Below are 16,502 nucleotides of genomic sequence, written 5' to 3' on the forward strand. Positions count from 1 at the left end.
TATCAGGCTTTCACATAAAGTGAAAGTGAAAATATATCTGCTTTCTGAATAAACAAAAATTCAGGTTTTATTTATAAATACATACACACACAGGGACCTACACACACACATACTTTCAAAGGATTAGCTTTAGAACAAAGGGAAATGCCATAGCTAATATATCTTTTAAAGACATTTAAGCTTTATAATCTAGAATTAATCTTAAATGTATAAAAAGTATGCATATTCATAATGTGTAATGACCAAGAATAAGCTATAATCCACCTACCTCAGCCAGATGTGCAAGGAGAGCAATACTTTGTACTGTTTTACCCAGACCCATTTCATCTGCCAGGATTCCATTGATGCCCTGCACAAAAGATCCATAAATGAAAACGTATCACCTTACTACTTTTAAATGCACACAGGAGTACAACAGTTATAACCAAATTTAGGTGGAGCAGCCCTAGTGTAACTCTGAAACACCTTACTGTCTCTTACATTTTCTATTAAGAGATAAATTATATCTCAGCTGCACTTCCACCCAATTCTTGGGCTGATTTTTTTCCTCAGTCAGTCTGCACCTTGTGATTACACCATCAACTGGGTGGGTATGCCCACAAGGACAAGGCTGCCTGCAGTTTATCAGCTCATGAAAGCCCAAAACAACAGGCATCTCTGAGCAGCAAAACTTTCCTCAGTGTACAATCTAAGTGATAACAGTTGTACAAACATACACATAACAAATCTTGAACCTAGTGTCCCATTCAAAGTTGTCATTTTCTAATAATCAAGATTCCTGATAGGTGGCTTACATAGTATTTTCCTTTCTTCTAAAGACATTGCATATTTACTATACACAGTGTATTTTTCAAGCATTGATTCATTTATTTTTTTTACCAAGTTTACCCTAAGATTTAAATAATCCTAGAAGTTGTAAAAATCTGCAAGATGTACTAAGATACCTGCTCATACAGGTTGGCCAGCCAATTCATGCCTTTCAGTTGATAACCTTTCAGTTTTCCATTGAAAATAGTAGGCTGTGGAATATCCTCTCCTGCCCGGATAGATGGGTTTGCTAAACTGTAGCTCTCTCCAAAGCCAGTACCAGACTTGTTAGCAGCCCGTAATGCAGCTGCCCGGCTTTCTTTTGCATCTTCATCAAATGATCTGGTCTAAACAGGAAGAGGAAAGTATGCATAAGATGATGAACGTGTTAATTTATCAAGAAATGACAGAATAAAAGGCTGTACACTTCATATAAAGACACAGTCTGCCAGAAACTGAGAAAAAATAAGCCTGGTCCTACAGTCCAAATCTTTATACTTTGGTTTTCTACCTGTTTTGGTTATTTTTATACAGAAAAGTGGCAATGGAATTAAATTCAAATCTGGCACCTAGGATTATATAAACCTACTTGATTGGCTGCTATGAAAGATCCTGGTTCTGTGGCCTTTACCAATTAGTCTGCTTTCTCTTCTACTTCATGGATCCAAAAAATACATACCCGGGCCTGATGAATCTGGTAAGCATCCTCAGCATTCTTCAAAGCTTGGGCCTTGTAATAGTTACTATCTGAAAACAACATCTGCATGTTAGAGCTCTGCAGCAGTACCCTCTGAAATCAACACACAGGTAAATTCCAGTAATTACAGCAATGCTCCTTACAGGGAAAGTTTTTGTGCTTGAAATAGCAAGTTTACACAGTAATGTGCAAATTTCAAAACGGCGCACAGGAAGGATTGCAGATGAAGCACTTACCATAATCTTCTTGGGTGATGTTGACCACTACTCCTCCACCAATATCTATCTGCCTTTGGGTAGAGCTGTCCTCCAGCTTGCGTAGGATTTCCTCCTGTATTCCATCATGTCCAATGTCTCGCTTACGACTCATAAAATGGGCATATAATTCAGTTTGTGTGATCAGGAAGTTAAGTTTTCGCTGCTGCCTCTTAGCCTAAGAAAGGAGCGTTTACAAAAACCAGATGAAGGGGGAGAAAAAAGACAGGACAAAGGTTTAATGTTTAAAAACTAATAAAGAAAAAAAATACTCTAATAATGCATCAACAAATAATCCATCTACGTTGTATTGGGCACATCACTGTGACATCAAAATGCTAGAATAGTAGTTGCAGAGAACACCACTGACCACCACCATAAACACCTATGTTAAAATATAGAAATGTTGCAAATGACAAGTTCTTTTAAATTCAGCAGTCATGGCTGAGAATACCATATTCAAAGAAAATGTGAAAGTTTTTAGACTGAAAAATTAAAAGATTGACCAAAATTAACAGGATTTTAGTAGACTGAAGTAGAAGAACTGAATAGTTAAAAAAAAGACCCACTCATGACAATGTAATTCAAATATGCTGTTATTTACTAGTAAAGAAAATTATGGTAGAATATGTGATATGCACGACTAGGTAATATAGTTGAGAAATTATAATGGTTCTGGGTTCAGCAAGATGTTGAAGAAGCTGTTTATTCTTAGGTTCTGGTTAAAATATGCTACAGTTAAAAGTTGTCTATTAATCCAAGTCAGCTGAAACCTTCACACAATGTTTATTAACTTGCAAGAATGAGAAGACAGCAAATAAATAAAGGCAAAATTTGAGCATAAAACTAAACATAAGGTATTCTAAAGATTCAGCCTTAGCTCATCACCACACATGGAAGGGAACAACCATAAATCCACTAGAGAGCTTTGGCAAGAAAGCTTAGCTTCAACCTCCATTTCTCTGTAATGGGAAGTCCATGATGCTGTCACTTGGCCAACAAAAAAGCAAGCACAGGAAAAGTCCGTGCCCCATATATAAATTATTGTATCAGTTTAGACCAGGGGCAATAGAGAAAAAAAAAGTTCAATGTGAATGAAAAGGTGTCTTGCTTTTTGGACCCAGAATGACATACAAACCATCACAAAAGCCTAGCCCTTACTGAGTTACATGTCTATTAGCTACTCTGCTTGTCTAATCCCTTCCTCCATTTCATTCACTTGTTAAGAATTTACCCACTTTAAAGGCTTTTTTGGTCAGCTCTACCTAACATTGGAAGAATTACACAAAGAATTGTGGAATACCACCGAAACAAAACAAACAATTGCATTTCATGGCCTGGATTTGGAAACTGAAATTATCTGGTTGACTGTGTGTCTCCTCATCTGATTAATTATAAACAACCCAAGCTTTTGCTGTACCTCTCTCATCTCCTCATCCAGCTTGCGTTGCTCCAGAGCCTCCTTCTCAGCTCGTTTACGATGTTCTTTCTCCACCTTTTCATACTTTTTCCAATAAAGAAGCATCTCCTTAGTAAGACGACGTGCTCGTGGCAGAGTTTCCTTACAGTTTTTCTGGGCCTGGATTGCAGCTCGACGTACCTCCCTCATGCACTGATGGGCAAGCTACAATGAAGTAACATTATAAAAAGTGGTAAAATGGGCAGATTTTAAAGAAAGCCAAATAAAACCCATTAAATTTAACTACAACCAAGTCTGATCCTTCAGAAGAAAAAAACTGTGATAATTTACTCAACAGTCATGCTTTTGAAATGGCAAGAGAGAACGTGAACTTCCAAAAACCGCCTGAGATGGTGGAGAAGACAAAACATGAAGACTGTTTCAGCATGGCATGGAATTTAAAGGACTGATCTTGTGGGTAGGTCCTTGAAAGGTACCCAGGACCCTGGGTCAGATCAGGAGATCAGTTCAAGACTTGCCTGCAACTCTGACTCATCTATTCCAGACACTTTTCTGTGATACCCACACTTTCTCACTGTTTTAATAAGGCTCCTATAATAGAAATATTGGTGGAATAGAATTCCATTCACATTAATACACTGAAAAGCTGGGGAGTACCCTACAATTTTCCTACAATTTCATGAAGATGCATAATATAATGTATTTTTTCTTGATAGTATAAATAAATTAACATCATTGTCATAATGGTCAAAATTGCCAGGTTTCATGTTTGTGACAGTATTTTTTCCTCGACTAAAATTTCCACATCAACAATTCTAACAAATTTCAAATGACCAAACAAAATGAGAACAAAGGAACAAACCGTGGAATTCAAATTTTTCTATGTCTGCTGCGTCACTTGCTAAAATGCAATTTGTGATACCTACAGATACAATAATCACAGGCTATCTGGCCAGACATCACAAATAAATCCATCACCTGCCAGCTAAGGAGGACCACAGGAGAGAACCTACCTACAGCAAAGTTTCTTAAGTATGCACATGCAGGTCCTGCTTTCTGCATCCTTTACATAGAAAATGTTCTCTTTTCTTCATAAAGTATATACAGAATGAAAGATTTCCTACATCATCTTGTCTCTCATGATTCTCAGCCACATACTTGATTCCTTTTTCATTACCCATATAAATGAATCAGACACTCAAGCGAAACACTTGAAAAACTATCAGAAAGCCATTACCAAGTGTTCCTAAAGTAAAGCCTTCTAGGTAGAAACAATGACACTTCTCAGAGAAGACTCTGATGAGATAAACTCCTTTTGCCATTACTTGAGCAGAAAATTGTTCTATTTTTAATCTCATATCCTATATATGTTTATGTAAATCAACAAATTTAATATTCTGAGAGCCCCTTTGATTTAAAGAAGAATGCTAAAACCAGCAAATTCCAGCTAATGGATAGATGGGCAGCTCAAAAGCCAAAGTGTACCAAAGTCATTATTTTATCAAAGATTAGTAAATTAAAAATGTACAAACTAAATCTTATGAAAGCCAAAAAATCCTGTCAGAAATTCACATTGCTCGTTTCATCTGTTGCTTATGAAACATGCCAAAATGACACATCTAAAAAATGTAAAGCCTTATCCTATATGACAAATTACTTCTATACAGTGCTCTCACCTATACTGTCCTGCTAGTATAGTCAGTATTATAGAAACAGAAGAAACAAAAAAAGGTTATAGTTTGTTTACTATATACCCTAAAAGTAACATTATAAAGGCAAACAACACTTACCTTTTTGCTGTTGGTTAGGAAAAGGTTGCGGGCTGAGGCTTTTTGTTTGTATGCCTATAAAAGAACACCATCTTAAAATTAGTTACAAGGTAATGGCTTCACAGCATTTTAAAAGAGTACTATTCACTCCTCATCTGATAACACATGCCAACCTCAGCCATGCACACTACTGTATAATTTGGTACAGTTATTTTAAGTATTTTTTTATTTTCGCTGAAACAGTTGTTTATCCTTGTTTATGACATAAATATATTCCAATTCCTGAAGGAAACAAGTAAACAATCCTTTTTCAGGATCACTTCTTTAATTACTACTATTGCAAAGCAGTGTTCTCCTATTCCACTGTTACCACTGAAGTAAACAACAAAACTTTGTACTGTTTCCTAAAGATGTTAAGAATTAATGGAGAATCTATGTTCTTCATGTGATCAAAATCAGTCTTTTGAAACTGCAAGGTCTATCACACTGCACATACCCTTTGCCTGGCTTGTAAGTTTGTAAAGGATGCTACAGCCATCATTCATATTCAACTTCCTAGTATTCCAAGTCTGTTAACTGTGAACTCCAAAAAGCATGTTGTAAGGCCCATTCTGACCACATCTCAGAAAACTAGCAATAGTGAAACAAGCTTCCTATTTCAACAGTGCTCCAAGCTCCTCCTGAATGTAGCAAACACTTTTCCCTAGACCTTTTCTGAAGTAAGTTTCAAAACACAGGCATGCTACAATGACTGAAACAATCCTTTCATGGTCTAGTGCCAGTAGTCAAGCTCACCTTTGGCAACTCCTTTTTAACAATGCTAAGCCACACTTTCCGCCGACGTGCGTTAAGTTGCTCAATAGTCAAATGCTTCTTCTTGGACCCAGGTGGTGGAGTATCATGAGAAAACTTGGCAAAAACTTTGGTCTGATGATGGTGGTGTCGTGGTGACTCCTCTGAAGACAGCTCTTCATCCCGTCTCCTCTTTTTCTTCACTTTTTTCAACTTGGCTGCATGGCAACAATGATGATAAATTTATTTTTCTATTTTATTTAGTCAGGTATCTTTCCTGAGCAAACTATCCTAGTCAATTTATGTGTGGAACCAACAAAAAAGCCAAACTCATCCATGCTTGCCAATTCTGGTACCATCCATTTATAATATTAGGTATTTCCTCATTACTTTATAATGAAAAATTTTCCTGTTTAGTAAATAGAGTGGTGAAATCCAATTTTACCACCCAGAGAAACATGCCTTCAGAGCTCAAATGTATGGAACCTGATGCCGTATTTCTTGCTTTGTGGTAAAATTCTATTTAGAGACACTTAAAGTAAGACATTTAAAGGTAACAATATTAGCATTTGGTAGGTTAAGACTCAACCCAAACTTCTCAGCAGTTGGAAAGAGTCTGGCATGTTGTATCATGTATTACAGATAACAGGTTTCAGATGAAACTGATACTGGCATCAGATAGTAAAAATATTCTTTGTCAGTACTCAAAATAATTAATGCTGCAAGATCAGTGGAAAGAAGAAAGCCCGACACACAGTTAAAGGAACTCGCAGAAAGATTGGAAGGAAGGAAGCCCAAAATAGCCCCCTTAAAACACAGCTCAAACTTCAGTACTTGCACTAGACAGAATTCACCTTACGCTGACAGTTCATACCCTTCTCTTCCTGCTTCCTTACAGATTTACAGCTGCTGCCAGCTCAATCAAGAAAGGAAACTACACTTCCTGGCAAACATGCATTTGAGAAACTCCAGCTGAGAAGTTACAGAAGAAATTCTATTTTAACTCAGATTGGGGGCATGAATTCGGAGTTCCCTCTAATTTCCAGAAAACACTCACAGCTTCCTATCATTTCTTGTTCAGTTCACTAGGATTACGCATTCCAGAATAAAGGCATCAGGTATTAGGTAAGTGATTACATTTTCCAAGACCTACTGTATTTTAAAAAAATTCGGAGTAAATGGACCATAACACACAACTGTATTTATGGATTCCAAAGCAATGGATAAAGCTATAAAGGTTCTTAACTGCATAACTCTTTCATTCTAGATTCAGAGGTCCACAAAGAAAACCTAAAGTCATGAACTCTCAGTTCACATTCCTGTTTCATGTTAGCTTGCTAGAAGCCAGAAGATAAAACACAGTATTTTCTGACATTTTTTTTCTTTGATAGAACTTCTTATTCCCATGCAAAACCCTAAAGTTTCAAATATTTCTTTTTATTCGCAGGAAATAGCATAGGAAGGACATTTAATCACAGCAGCCTTTTAAAAACACAAAGTTAATAACTTTACCTTTTAGTTTTTTCTCTTCTTTGAACTTCTTTTTCTTGGGCCCTAGCAGGTGGCGCTGCTGCTCATAGTAAGGATCATGTGTAGATAGCAGTCCTGCACTGTAGTACTGATACTGCTGCAACTGGAGTGGATGTAAATTAGCACAGTGATGGAGAATGGACGTAGCAGGTAAGAGAGAGAGCAGGTAAACAAGTTCAGACCTTCATCATATTTAGCATTGTTATCAAGTACCATACAGTATCCAAAGTGTAAACACTGTTCCAGAGGTGGCCTCCAAGTTCTAGACAGAAGCTAAACCCACCCAGTTAAGATAGCTTTGCTGCATATTCTTCCTAACACTTTCAAAATATACTGCTCTGGCTTCTCCATATGGGTGCTGCCCAGCAAGACAACACATGACATGAAGTGATCCAATCATCGACCCCCTGTTTGTTTTGCTTGCATTGCCAAACCACGAACACATTCTACTTTATTATTCCAAACTATGTCAAAGGATGAGTTGAAATAAAAGGCATTTAAAAGCTTTCCACAAGAACAAACAACTTCAACATTCAGATTACCAAGTAAAAACATAGCTGCTGCATCATTTGTTCCTAAATTATCTGAGAAGTCAGTATATTCCAAGCATTATCCAGTTATAATAGTAAAGAACAATACACAGGTTACACATAAACGGGCAAATTAAAGACAGAATAGGTCTGAAATTAACTATTTCAAACTTAAGTATCCTATTAAGTTAGTAAAAGATTTTTTAAATGTAAGATTATCAGGAAACAAGCTTTTTTGGACAGATGTGTTTCCCCCCTAATACCTGTGTACTGCTACTCTGACAAATACCCTAGTTATTTTCACTGGATATCACTTCTTGTTAGTCTTGAAATAAATATTTGTGCAAAATCTAGCAAAAGTAAACCTGTGTAAAAATTTGGTGCATGGATGTTTGTGCGGTTATTTGATCTTTCAAGAAGCTAATAGAATCTTGGTTTAGAAATTAACCAGTAAACAAACAAAGGAAACAGAAATGAAGATCTGGGTGGGAAAATATTTCTCCAGTCTTTTGGAGAAACTTCTAAAGAATATGAAACAAGAAGACAAATATTAATTTTGGACATCCTCTGACCACAGAATAGCATTACCTCCTTTATCTGAGACTAATTCTGGTGTAATTCAAATCAGCAATTAAAATAATTTCTGCAAAAGCCCTTATAATTTGAATAAATATATTTTTAGAATCAGAAGTCATAAAATTTGGCCTAATATTAAGAAAAATGCAAAAACTCGGCTGGCTATTTTTTTATAAGGGGGGGGGAAAGAAAATATGAGAAGAAAACCCATTATAAAAAAAGGAAAGGTAGAGGGGAAAAAAAAGGAAAGTCAAGTAAAACCCTGGAGAATCACAGGAAGCAGTAAGAAAACTAGGAACTCACTTCCAAGAAGGTAAACATCATTGCCTTACTACTTGTTACCTCAGTGATGATGCAAGTGTACTGCTTGAGTCTTGAAAAGCAGCCACTAACTGTATTAGAATGTAAACCACAGCACCTCAGTTTTCCTATATATAATCCAAAGCTTGCATTCTAGAACCCTGTATTTGCTCTAGTGACTGGGACAGAGTGTTATGGGAACTTTATGTAACACACGTGCCAGTACTAAACACATAAATTATTGACAGATTCTCAGCATAAGGCCTTAACAGCTTTTAAGTCTGTATATAACTAATCAAATAACCCTTGTCTGAAACTGATGTTAGACTGTTAGAGTCTACCAAGCAACTGAGTATGTTCCAGTCCACAAAATACTGTGGTTTTTCAGAAAAATGTAAAAGCAGTTAAAACAACACTGTTAAAGGAAAGAATAAAAATCAAGGACATGAAAATTCTGGATTTTTACCTCTTTGTCTTTGCTATATTTACTTTGATGCAGTTTCCTGTATTTGTGTAATCGCAGCATATTGTGAAGTTCCTCCCTTGAAAGAGAAAATTCTTCTTCCTCCTCTCCATCCTCATCACTTGGTGAATCTGTGTCACTGGAGTCATCACTCAGAAGGATACTCTAACAAGAATAAATGAAACTTAATTTAGCAATCATAAGCCCCTGTACTGAATTATTTGTGCAAAACACTCTTGAATCTTTATCTAATAAAAGGCTGCAGGTATAGCCCAACAACAATACTTAGCATTTACGGAGCATCTTCCATCGGAACTACCTTAAATGGAAGTTTCCTGAGGCACAGGACTGTGTAGTCATGAATCCAAAACACATTTTCTGATTCAGAGTGAGGTAGTTTTCTGTTACTTTGGAGATACTTCAGTCATTTTGGAATCAACTTGGTCAGTTTGTGGTCTCAGAACACTCTTCTCAGCAGTGAGAAAATTGAGGATAACAATAGGGGCATTTTGTGATGTCTGTTTGCAGTTGCCTTTCTATCCCATTTGCAATTTGTGCTGCTACTCTGCCACTTCTGCCTGCATTAGCTGATGCAGGTTTGGGTCTTGTCTGACCCCTTGACAACCTGTTTTTGCTGATTAAGGAAGGCTACAGTACAACAAAAATGCAAAGATGGCATCAAGCCACCATTCCACTCTCCTTCATCCTCATTTGGACCTCATACTGAGTTCACCTTAGAAACAAATTTTCATCCAAGTCTCAAATGTTCATTTAATATATTTCATAACAGCTCACTTTAATTTAGACAGTGTACTAAAATTACTTCAAGTTTCTAAATGTATACTCACTGTGAAATTTAACTAAAAAGCTACTGTTCACCAAAATTGAAATGCCTACTGTCTACATTGCTACGTGATGATAAGGAAAACCTCATATATAGAGACTGTAGTTCTGTTTCGTTCTACCCGAAATCTCATACTTTATACATTATCAGCTGTTGCATACTCTGCTTTCCTTCCATTTCCAAGATGAAAAGCCTTTGTAGAGTGTATTTTTTGCTTCGGTGCATGTTTTTGCTTAATGCAAAAAACAAAAAAAAATTACTCTTTTCTTTCTTAGCAAGGGACACTAGCTCCAGCTACTTCAAAAAAATAGTGCAAACAACACGTCAACGTTAATTTAGAGCCCTCTTGTCAGTAATGCAAAACATTACCACATCTCTATACCACCTTATGCCTCTTTTTCAGTATGAGATTCTTTATCAACTAAACTGCATCATCTGATTTAGAGCCACGTTTTAAACACTCCCCTAGCTTTCTGAGCTCTCAGTAATACATGTAAAGTAAAATTAAATGGACTATTCAGATGAGAAAAAACTTACTATAAACTTATTATACTTGGAAATTATATTTGTGATAATGCTGTGACCAGTGCTCAACTTACTTTCTTGTTGCCATCTGCTTGCTTACATGTTTCTATACCATGATCTACGTCAGATGACAAGACAGAATCCTTCACTGCTGTCTACATGGTGTTGTCTGGGACTCATAGATTCCATAACAGCTGCAGCATTTCTTTCCAATATTCTTACCTTCAGCCACTTTCTGCTTTTCTTCAGTTTGGAAAAGTTATACAAGCTCCCTTTTTCAGACTTTGGTTCTGTTAAGAGAAAACAAACAACATTTAAATTTTTAAGAAGTGTTTTCTCCAGCTTATCCCAAAGAAAGCAAAGATTCAACTTTGTGCATGCCTACCTGGCTGCAGCACTCCGTTCAGGGAAGGTGTGTTCAGCATTCCAGAATTCCCTGCTCCAGAAGACTCCCCAAGCAAAGAGTTTGGAAGCTCTTCCTTAACTTGCATCAGGGGATCCCCAGATTGAGGCAGCAAAGGATTGTCATCCAATCCATCTTCACTTTCATCACTGCAAGATGTGTAATATGTTGACAGTTAAAGGAAACTATTCAAAAGAGGAGATAGTCATGCACTTTTCTATATGTGGCCAGTTGTCTAAAGGTTTGAAAATCCACATAGCTTCAGATCTAACTTTACACAGTAGAGGTACTGCTGTTAATCATTTCCTGTTAACCCCTCAGCAGTAGTTAATCATCAGACCAGACTGCTTATGCTATCAACTCGCACGTTCAGAAGCCTTTAACTAGGTATCTAATTCGAGAAGCATGAACCAAGCAAGAAACTAACACAAAAAAACCTCAAAACAACAAAGCACAATATTGTTGTCCACGCCACTACTGTACATGTGAGAAATACAAAATTACTTTTTCTACTCTTTATGTGGATCTTATTATGTGGTTGCAAACATACCCATTATCTATTATCCATACAGTTAGGTAATTCTGCAATTCCAAAACACTGATGAAATTAAATGTAAATTGCTTTGGGACAGAAACGTATCTTCATGACTCACCTCTCACTGCTAGAACGTATTTACATGCAAATTCTGCATCTGACAACAGTCCTTGCATTTCACTCATGGCTACAGGCCATGTCCCTGAAAAATCAAATTGGTGCTTCTTCACCCCACTTTTTGCAGACAAAGGAAGCTTTGGCCACTCAGATATAAAAAAGAGCTTTAAAACATTGTGCTGATTTGTATCTGGGCTGGGAACACACTGCATTTTCAGTGTAAGCTAAGAGAAGCACAGTGCAAGATCTTTAATAGAGAAGAGTACAAGTCACTACTAAATCCTTAAAGTGATGTCGCCTAGGAAAAATATAATAGAAATGTCTTTCTTTGGTATTCCCAAAGGAATACAAAAGGTTTGTGTACCTGGATATACTCCTGTTGAAGATGGCAGACGTCTGTCGTAAAAACTGATCCAGTCGCAGAGCTTTCTCCAGATATTGCAGATAAAGGGGTTTTGCCAGCTCTGAGCAGCTGCCATCCTCCTTGGCACCCAGCTCTGAGGCCATAGAACAAACTTCTCGTCATGCACAAGCACCTCTGAACACAGGGCTGTCAAGAAGAAACAACAGGCATCATCACCACCACCATCTCTGAAAGGAAACAACTCAGTGAGCAGTCAAATCTACTGCATGCTACACTACATGCTAACACTCCGCGTAGCACATAACCAAGGTAGTTCTGGGCAAAAAGCTTAGGTTGCAGTTAATGGGTATATCAAACCAAGAGAAATTCACACTAAACTTTCCACCACCATATTACCCAAGCCAAAACCAAGACTTAGTTTTCTGTTTTATGACTTTGTCAGTGCCATTTCATAGAACGAGCACCGCACTGACCTAGTATGATAATCCAAGTGGTGACATAGAAATGCAAAGTACAACGAAGCCAGTCCTTGAACACCTAAAGCAAACTTTCATCACTATTAAAGATAACATGTTTAACTCTGAGCAGAGGGCAGCCATGTTTCATGAAAGTAATTCAATTATTAGTCTTAAGTTGAATCACATACATAAACTACTCCAAGAGGGAAGAAATTCTGAAAATACCATTCTTCTGTTGTTTTTACCATTCAACTCATATCTGTAGTCTACCGAACACTTGTAAGACCCTTCCTTTCCTTTCAAGCAATGCTCTTTTACAGGACTCAGAACGTAGCTGCTACCCACTGACAAACAAGCTACAAACACTTGACAAAAAAAACTTCCACTGCAAAAGTCAACTTACCTTTCTCAAAGTAACACATAATTAGCAATTTATTACATACTATTTATATTTACAATTTTAGAACATACTCTAGCTTTACAATTTTCAATTAGCTTGCATATTTTACATTTTTTGTTCTCAGGATTTTACGTTCTTAAAAAACCAAACACATCCCCTTGCAATATTGTATAATACACACTTTAAAAACAAAACTATCAAAACATTTGATTGCCCTGTAAACTGCATTTTATTTTCCTTCAACTACAAAAGATGTCATAATGATTAGTAATAGCTCTGTCAACTGGAATTCTAATTTTTTATTATAAAAGTTGTCATTGTTGTTACAATAACAGTAAGATAATTTAAATTTCCAAAGTCACAGTTGTTACTGAAGAAACAAAAGTGCTGTCAATATCCTAAATAATGGTAACATTTAATAACAAATAAACGCCGTAAGATTTTGCTTCTGGTGGAGGACAAAAATAAAACCAGTCAGTTTTATCTTTATTAATTGCTCTTGTGAAGGATTCTTCTGGTTTCTATCAGTTGTTAAAAATACCACAAAACCTGAAGAAAACTTCATATTAATTTCCTGCAAAATTTTTTATATTTGTTCAATTATTAAATTGTTAGTAAATTGTTTTAAGTTTATGAAAGTGAAAACACAGATTGAGTATGTGGTCTTCAAATGGTTCTCTGTTCACGTATATAGTCCAAAACCTAGCATCTAAATTTTTCCAAGTCTTTTACCCTCAGAAATTACAGAACAGATTCAAAACTTGTAACTTCCAAAGTTACAAAAAAATATGATAAATGACCACCACCTTGAGATTAATGGCCATGGCTGAACTGGAACAAATTTTATTATTTCCTAATAAACAGCTAGCCTTCATTCAACAGCTTTACTCACACAGTATAAACAACAGTGTGCCACTAATTGTCAGACAGGGTCAGATCCCTGATTAAAAAATTATTTTTAGACTGAAGTGATCTAGGTTCAGCTTTCTATATGCTAAATCTTTGTACAGCTGACAGCAATGGAATGATGGACCTCTACTACCAAATACCCATTTCTAGCAGAGGTAAACAGAACAAAGCACTGAAAAGCTTCTCTATGATAAAGGTATTAAGACTCATGTTTTCAAAAAAACTTCCATCTACGTATGTCACACTGCTTAACAGCCATCTGAAAAAAACACCCTAAAATCAAAAACTGTCTTCTAATAGACAGGGCCATGAAGAAAGTGAAGAGATTAGAAAATGAAAGGAAACATGAAACTTGTATCCCTGATGGAAAAAATAATTCAGGAGAAAGGAAGGGACACTAAGAAAGTGAAAGTTATTTTCTTTCAGATCACCAATAAAAATTATATTACAGGGAAAGATTAAATCCCTCTCATACCAGAAAAATTACAGTGATCCCTTTTATCACTCCATTTCAAAATGTATCTGTCAATAAGAGCATGTTATGTTAACAGACTATTATTTTACTTTCCCAAACAAAATGCAACGTGCAACCATCGTTGGACCATTTGACTTAGAACCACAAGGTGTCTTTCACCTGTTTGCTCTTTGCAGAAAACCTCATTTCCAAAACTCACCACTTAGTGGCATTGCTTGCTCTCGAGCCACTGCCAGAAAGAAACATGCCCTAGGGGGCACAAAGCACACACAACTTTATTTGGATTCGCCACCTCCAAGGAAGCTAACAGATAAAATGTATGTACTCTTCTGCACCCCGATGAGTCTTGTCCTCACAAAACTATACAAGCTTAACAGTAAAATTAAGGGAAAGAATTGAGATAGACTTGAGGTCCAGCTTTTAATTGCCAGACAGCAAACAGGCCAGAGGCAAAACAAACACAATCACATTCCTGACCTACAATGAGTAACTGGATACTCTTATAGCTGCCCAGATGCACTTGCCTAAGCTCTGATCCAAGCGGGTCCACCAGACTGGATCGGTATCTCTCCTCCACACAGGCAATGGTGCTCATCCAGCTTAAGAGATAACCCAGCAGAAGACTATTTTACTTTACTTGTAAGATATAAATGACCTTATGAAAAGAAGATGCTATCTGATGTGTTTTGGAGTTAGAAAACTAAGGTATTTCCTCAGGAGTGGCTTATTCCTCCTTCAGAGTTTCCAGGCAAATATGAAAGCAAATGTCTGCAATGACTGCAGTTGCTGCAGAAAGGTTTCATTCCTTATTTTATCACGTTAAATCCCCTTGTTCTGTGCACTACGCTAAGCATGTACACTCATTGGTACTGTTTTCAGACACCCCTGTTGTTAAATATTACTTCCCATATCAGAAAACCTTACATTTCCACATTTAATAAAGTCCTTCTTGTGTTGACTCAGCGTAGAGAAGACAAGCTTTTGCTTGTCTTCCTATTTTAATTATCCCAAAAGGCTTCTGTACATATGAAGTTAATTACTCTTGCCCTCAAAACAGTTACTTGTCTGTACCCCACCTAACAAATAAACTAACATAGGAAGGCTTAACAATATTCCTAAATGTCTTAACAATGCCCAAACCAAACTTAATAACTGTTACGCAGGCATACTTAATAAAGGCACTCAGCCACTGAATTGAGCCTTTTATTTTTTTATATTCTAACTGTCACACAGTGCTTCTCTGCTGATCAGCATAAGACGGGGAGCTGACAGATACTTCCGTATTTTCCGTTATTTTGTTCCCATTCTAGGCTTAAAAAACCCCAAATACTTTCAATGGCAAAAACTACTTGAACACTGAAGCCAGAAAATATGAGAACAGATGAGGAAGAGGCACACAGCAGCCTTACCCTCTACAGTAGATAACAGTACTCAGAACATCAACAAAACATTGCTTCAGGGGACTTGCAAGGTGATGACATTCATTCCACTTCACTTTTTAAACAAATCTATCCTTTTTCCTACTCAGTTTAAGAAAGACTGCAGAAATACAGATTTTTGAAATGTTTTATTTACCAATGGTACTATTTAAAGACTCATGTTATGGGTGGTAAAATGACTGGATGCTGCCATCACGACTTTCTTACTGATACAGACCAATTCTATGTTAATTTTCAGCATCAAATTCAACAGTTACTTGCTTTCTCTCTTAATCCCTCCCAGAGTTATAACAGTTTAGAGAATCAGCATTTGGAAATAAATAGCTGCTGCACAGCTTGGCTGGCACTTTGAATCCTCTAACCTTCTTACTTAACCAGAAGTCCTCACTGAAATCATTTACTTGTATCATGTGGCCCTCTGAATTATTAAAAGCACAAGTAAAATGCCATCAGCAGGATCCGAGTTTAGTTATACATATATGCACCCATTTCATACAAATAACATTAATAACGATACATACATTTATAAAATATCTCAGGTCAGTTCTGAAGAAGCATTCCTTATCCTGCTTTAAATTGCATTGCTTAGTTCAATGTTAATATAGGTGTGGGGGGGTTTCACTCACTGGTTTTTCAAGTCTGCCCATTACAACGTCTAGTCAGTAAGTAAACACCCAGCACTGGAGAAGAATCATCCAAGGACGTCCTTAGAGAGCAGAGGTATCAAAGTAAAGCAGAATCCCCATATGTGGCAAGTGCACAGTTTGGCACTTGTGCCAAGCTGCAAGCTAGAAAGGATTTGCTTTGTATGGCTGTTTGATGTAGTACTTTTTCTTCCAGGAGTCTCATTTTAATTCTTTTTTTTTTTTTCTTTTTTTTTTCTTCTTTCCCCCCC

The 16,502-nt window shown here is 36.8% G+C and overlaps 1 protein-coding gene across 2 annotated transcripts in view; it reads right to left on the bottom strand.

Moving 5' to 3' along the window:
• Nucleotides 1-12,114, bottom strand: part of INO80 (INO80 complex subunit) — a 62,051-nt gene extending 49,937 nt beyond the window's left edge. Inside the window, exons 1-12 of one of the 2 annotated variants that reach the window (XM_009999568.1) lie at nucleotides 11,927-12,114; nucleotides 10,893-11,059; nucleotides 10,730-10,797; nucleotides 9,142-9,303; nucleotides 7,252-7,372; nucleotides 5,743-5,957; nucleotides 4,969-5,022; nucleotides 3,179-3,382; nucleotides 1,741-1,936; nucleotides 1,487-1,554; nucleotides 945-1,154; nucleotides 269-349 (exon numbers count right to left, since the gene is read on the bottom strand). In XM_009999568.1, the coding sequence (XP_009997870.1) occupies nucleotides 269-349; nucleotides 945-1,154; nucleotides 1,487-1,554; nucleotides 1,741-1,936; nucleotides 3,179-3,382; nucleotides 4,969-5,022; nucleotides 5,743-5,957; nucleotides 7,252-7,372; nucleotides 9,142-9,303; nucleotides 10,730-10,797; nucleotides 10,893-11,059; nucleotides 11,927-12,069 (1,689 nt within the window). In that variant the 5' untranslated portion in view covers nucleotides 12,070-12,114. Of the gene's footprint in view, nucleotides 1-268; nucleotides 350-944; nucleotides 1,155-1,486; nucleotides 1,555-1,740; nucleotides 1,937-3,178; nucleotides 3,383-4,968; nucleotides 5,023-5,742; nucleotides 5,958-7,246; nucleotides 7,373-9,141; nucleotides 9,304-10,729; nucleotides 10,798-10,892; nucleotides 11,060-11,926 lie in introns of both variants that reach the window. The other variant, XM_009999567.1, reaches the window with a different exon arrangement.
• Nucleotides 12,115-16,502: the final 4,388 nt, after the last annotated feature.

This window comes from Chaetura pelagica, unplaced genomic scaffold, assembly GCF_000747805.2.
Source record: "Chaetura pelagica isolate M959 unplaced genomic scaffold, ChaPel_1.0 scaffold55, whole genome shotgun sequence".
Classification (NCBI taxonomy): Eukaryota; Metazoa; Chordata; class Aves; order Apodiformes; family Apodidae; genus Chaetura; species Chaetura pelagica.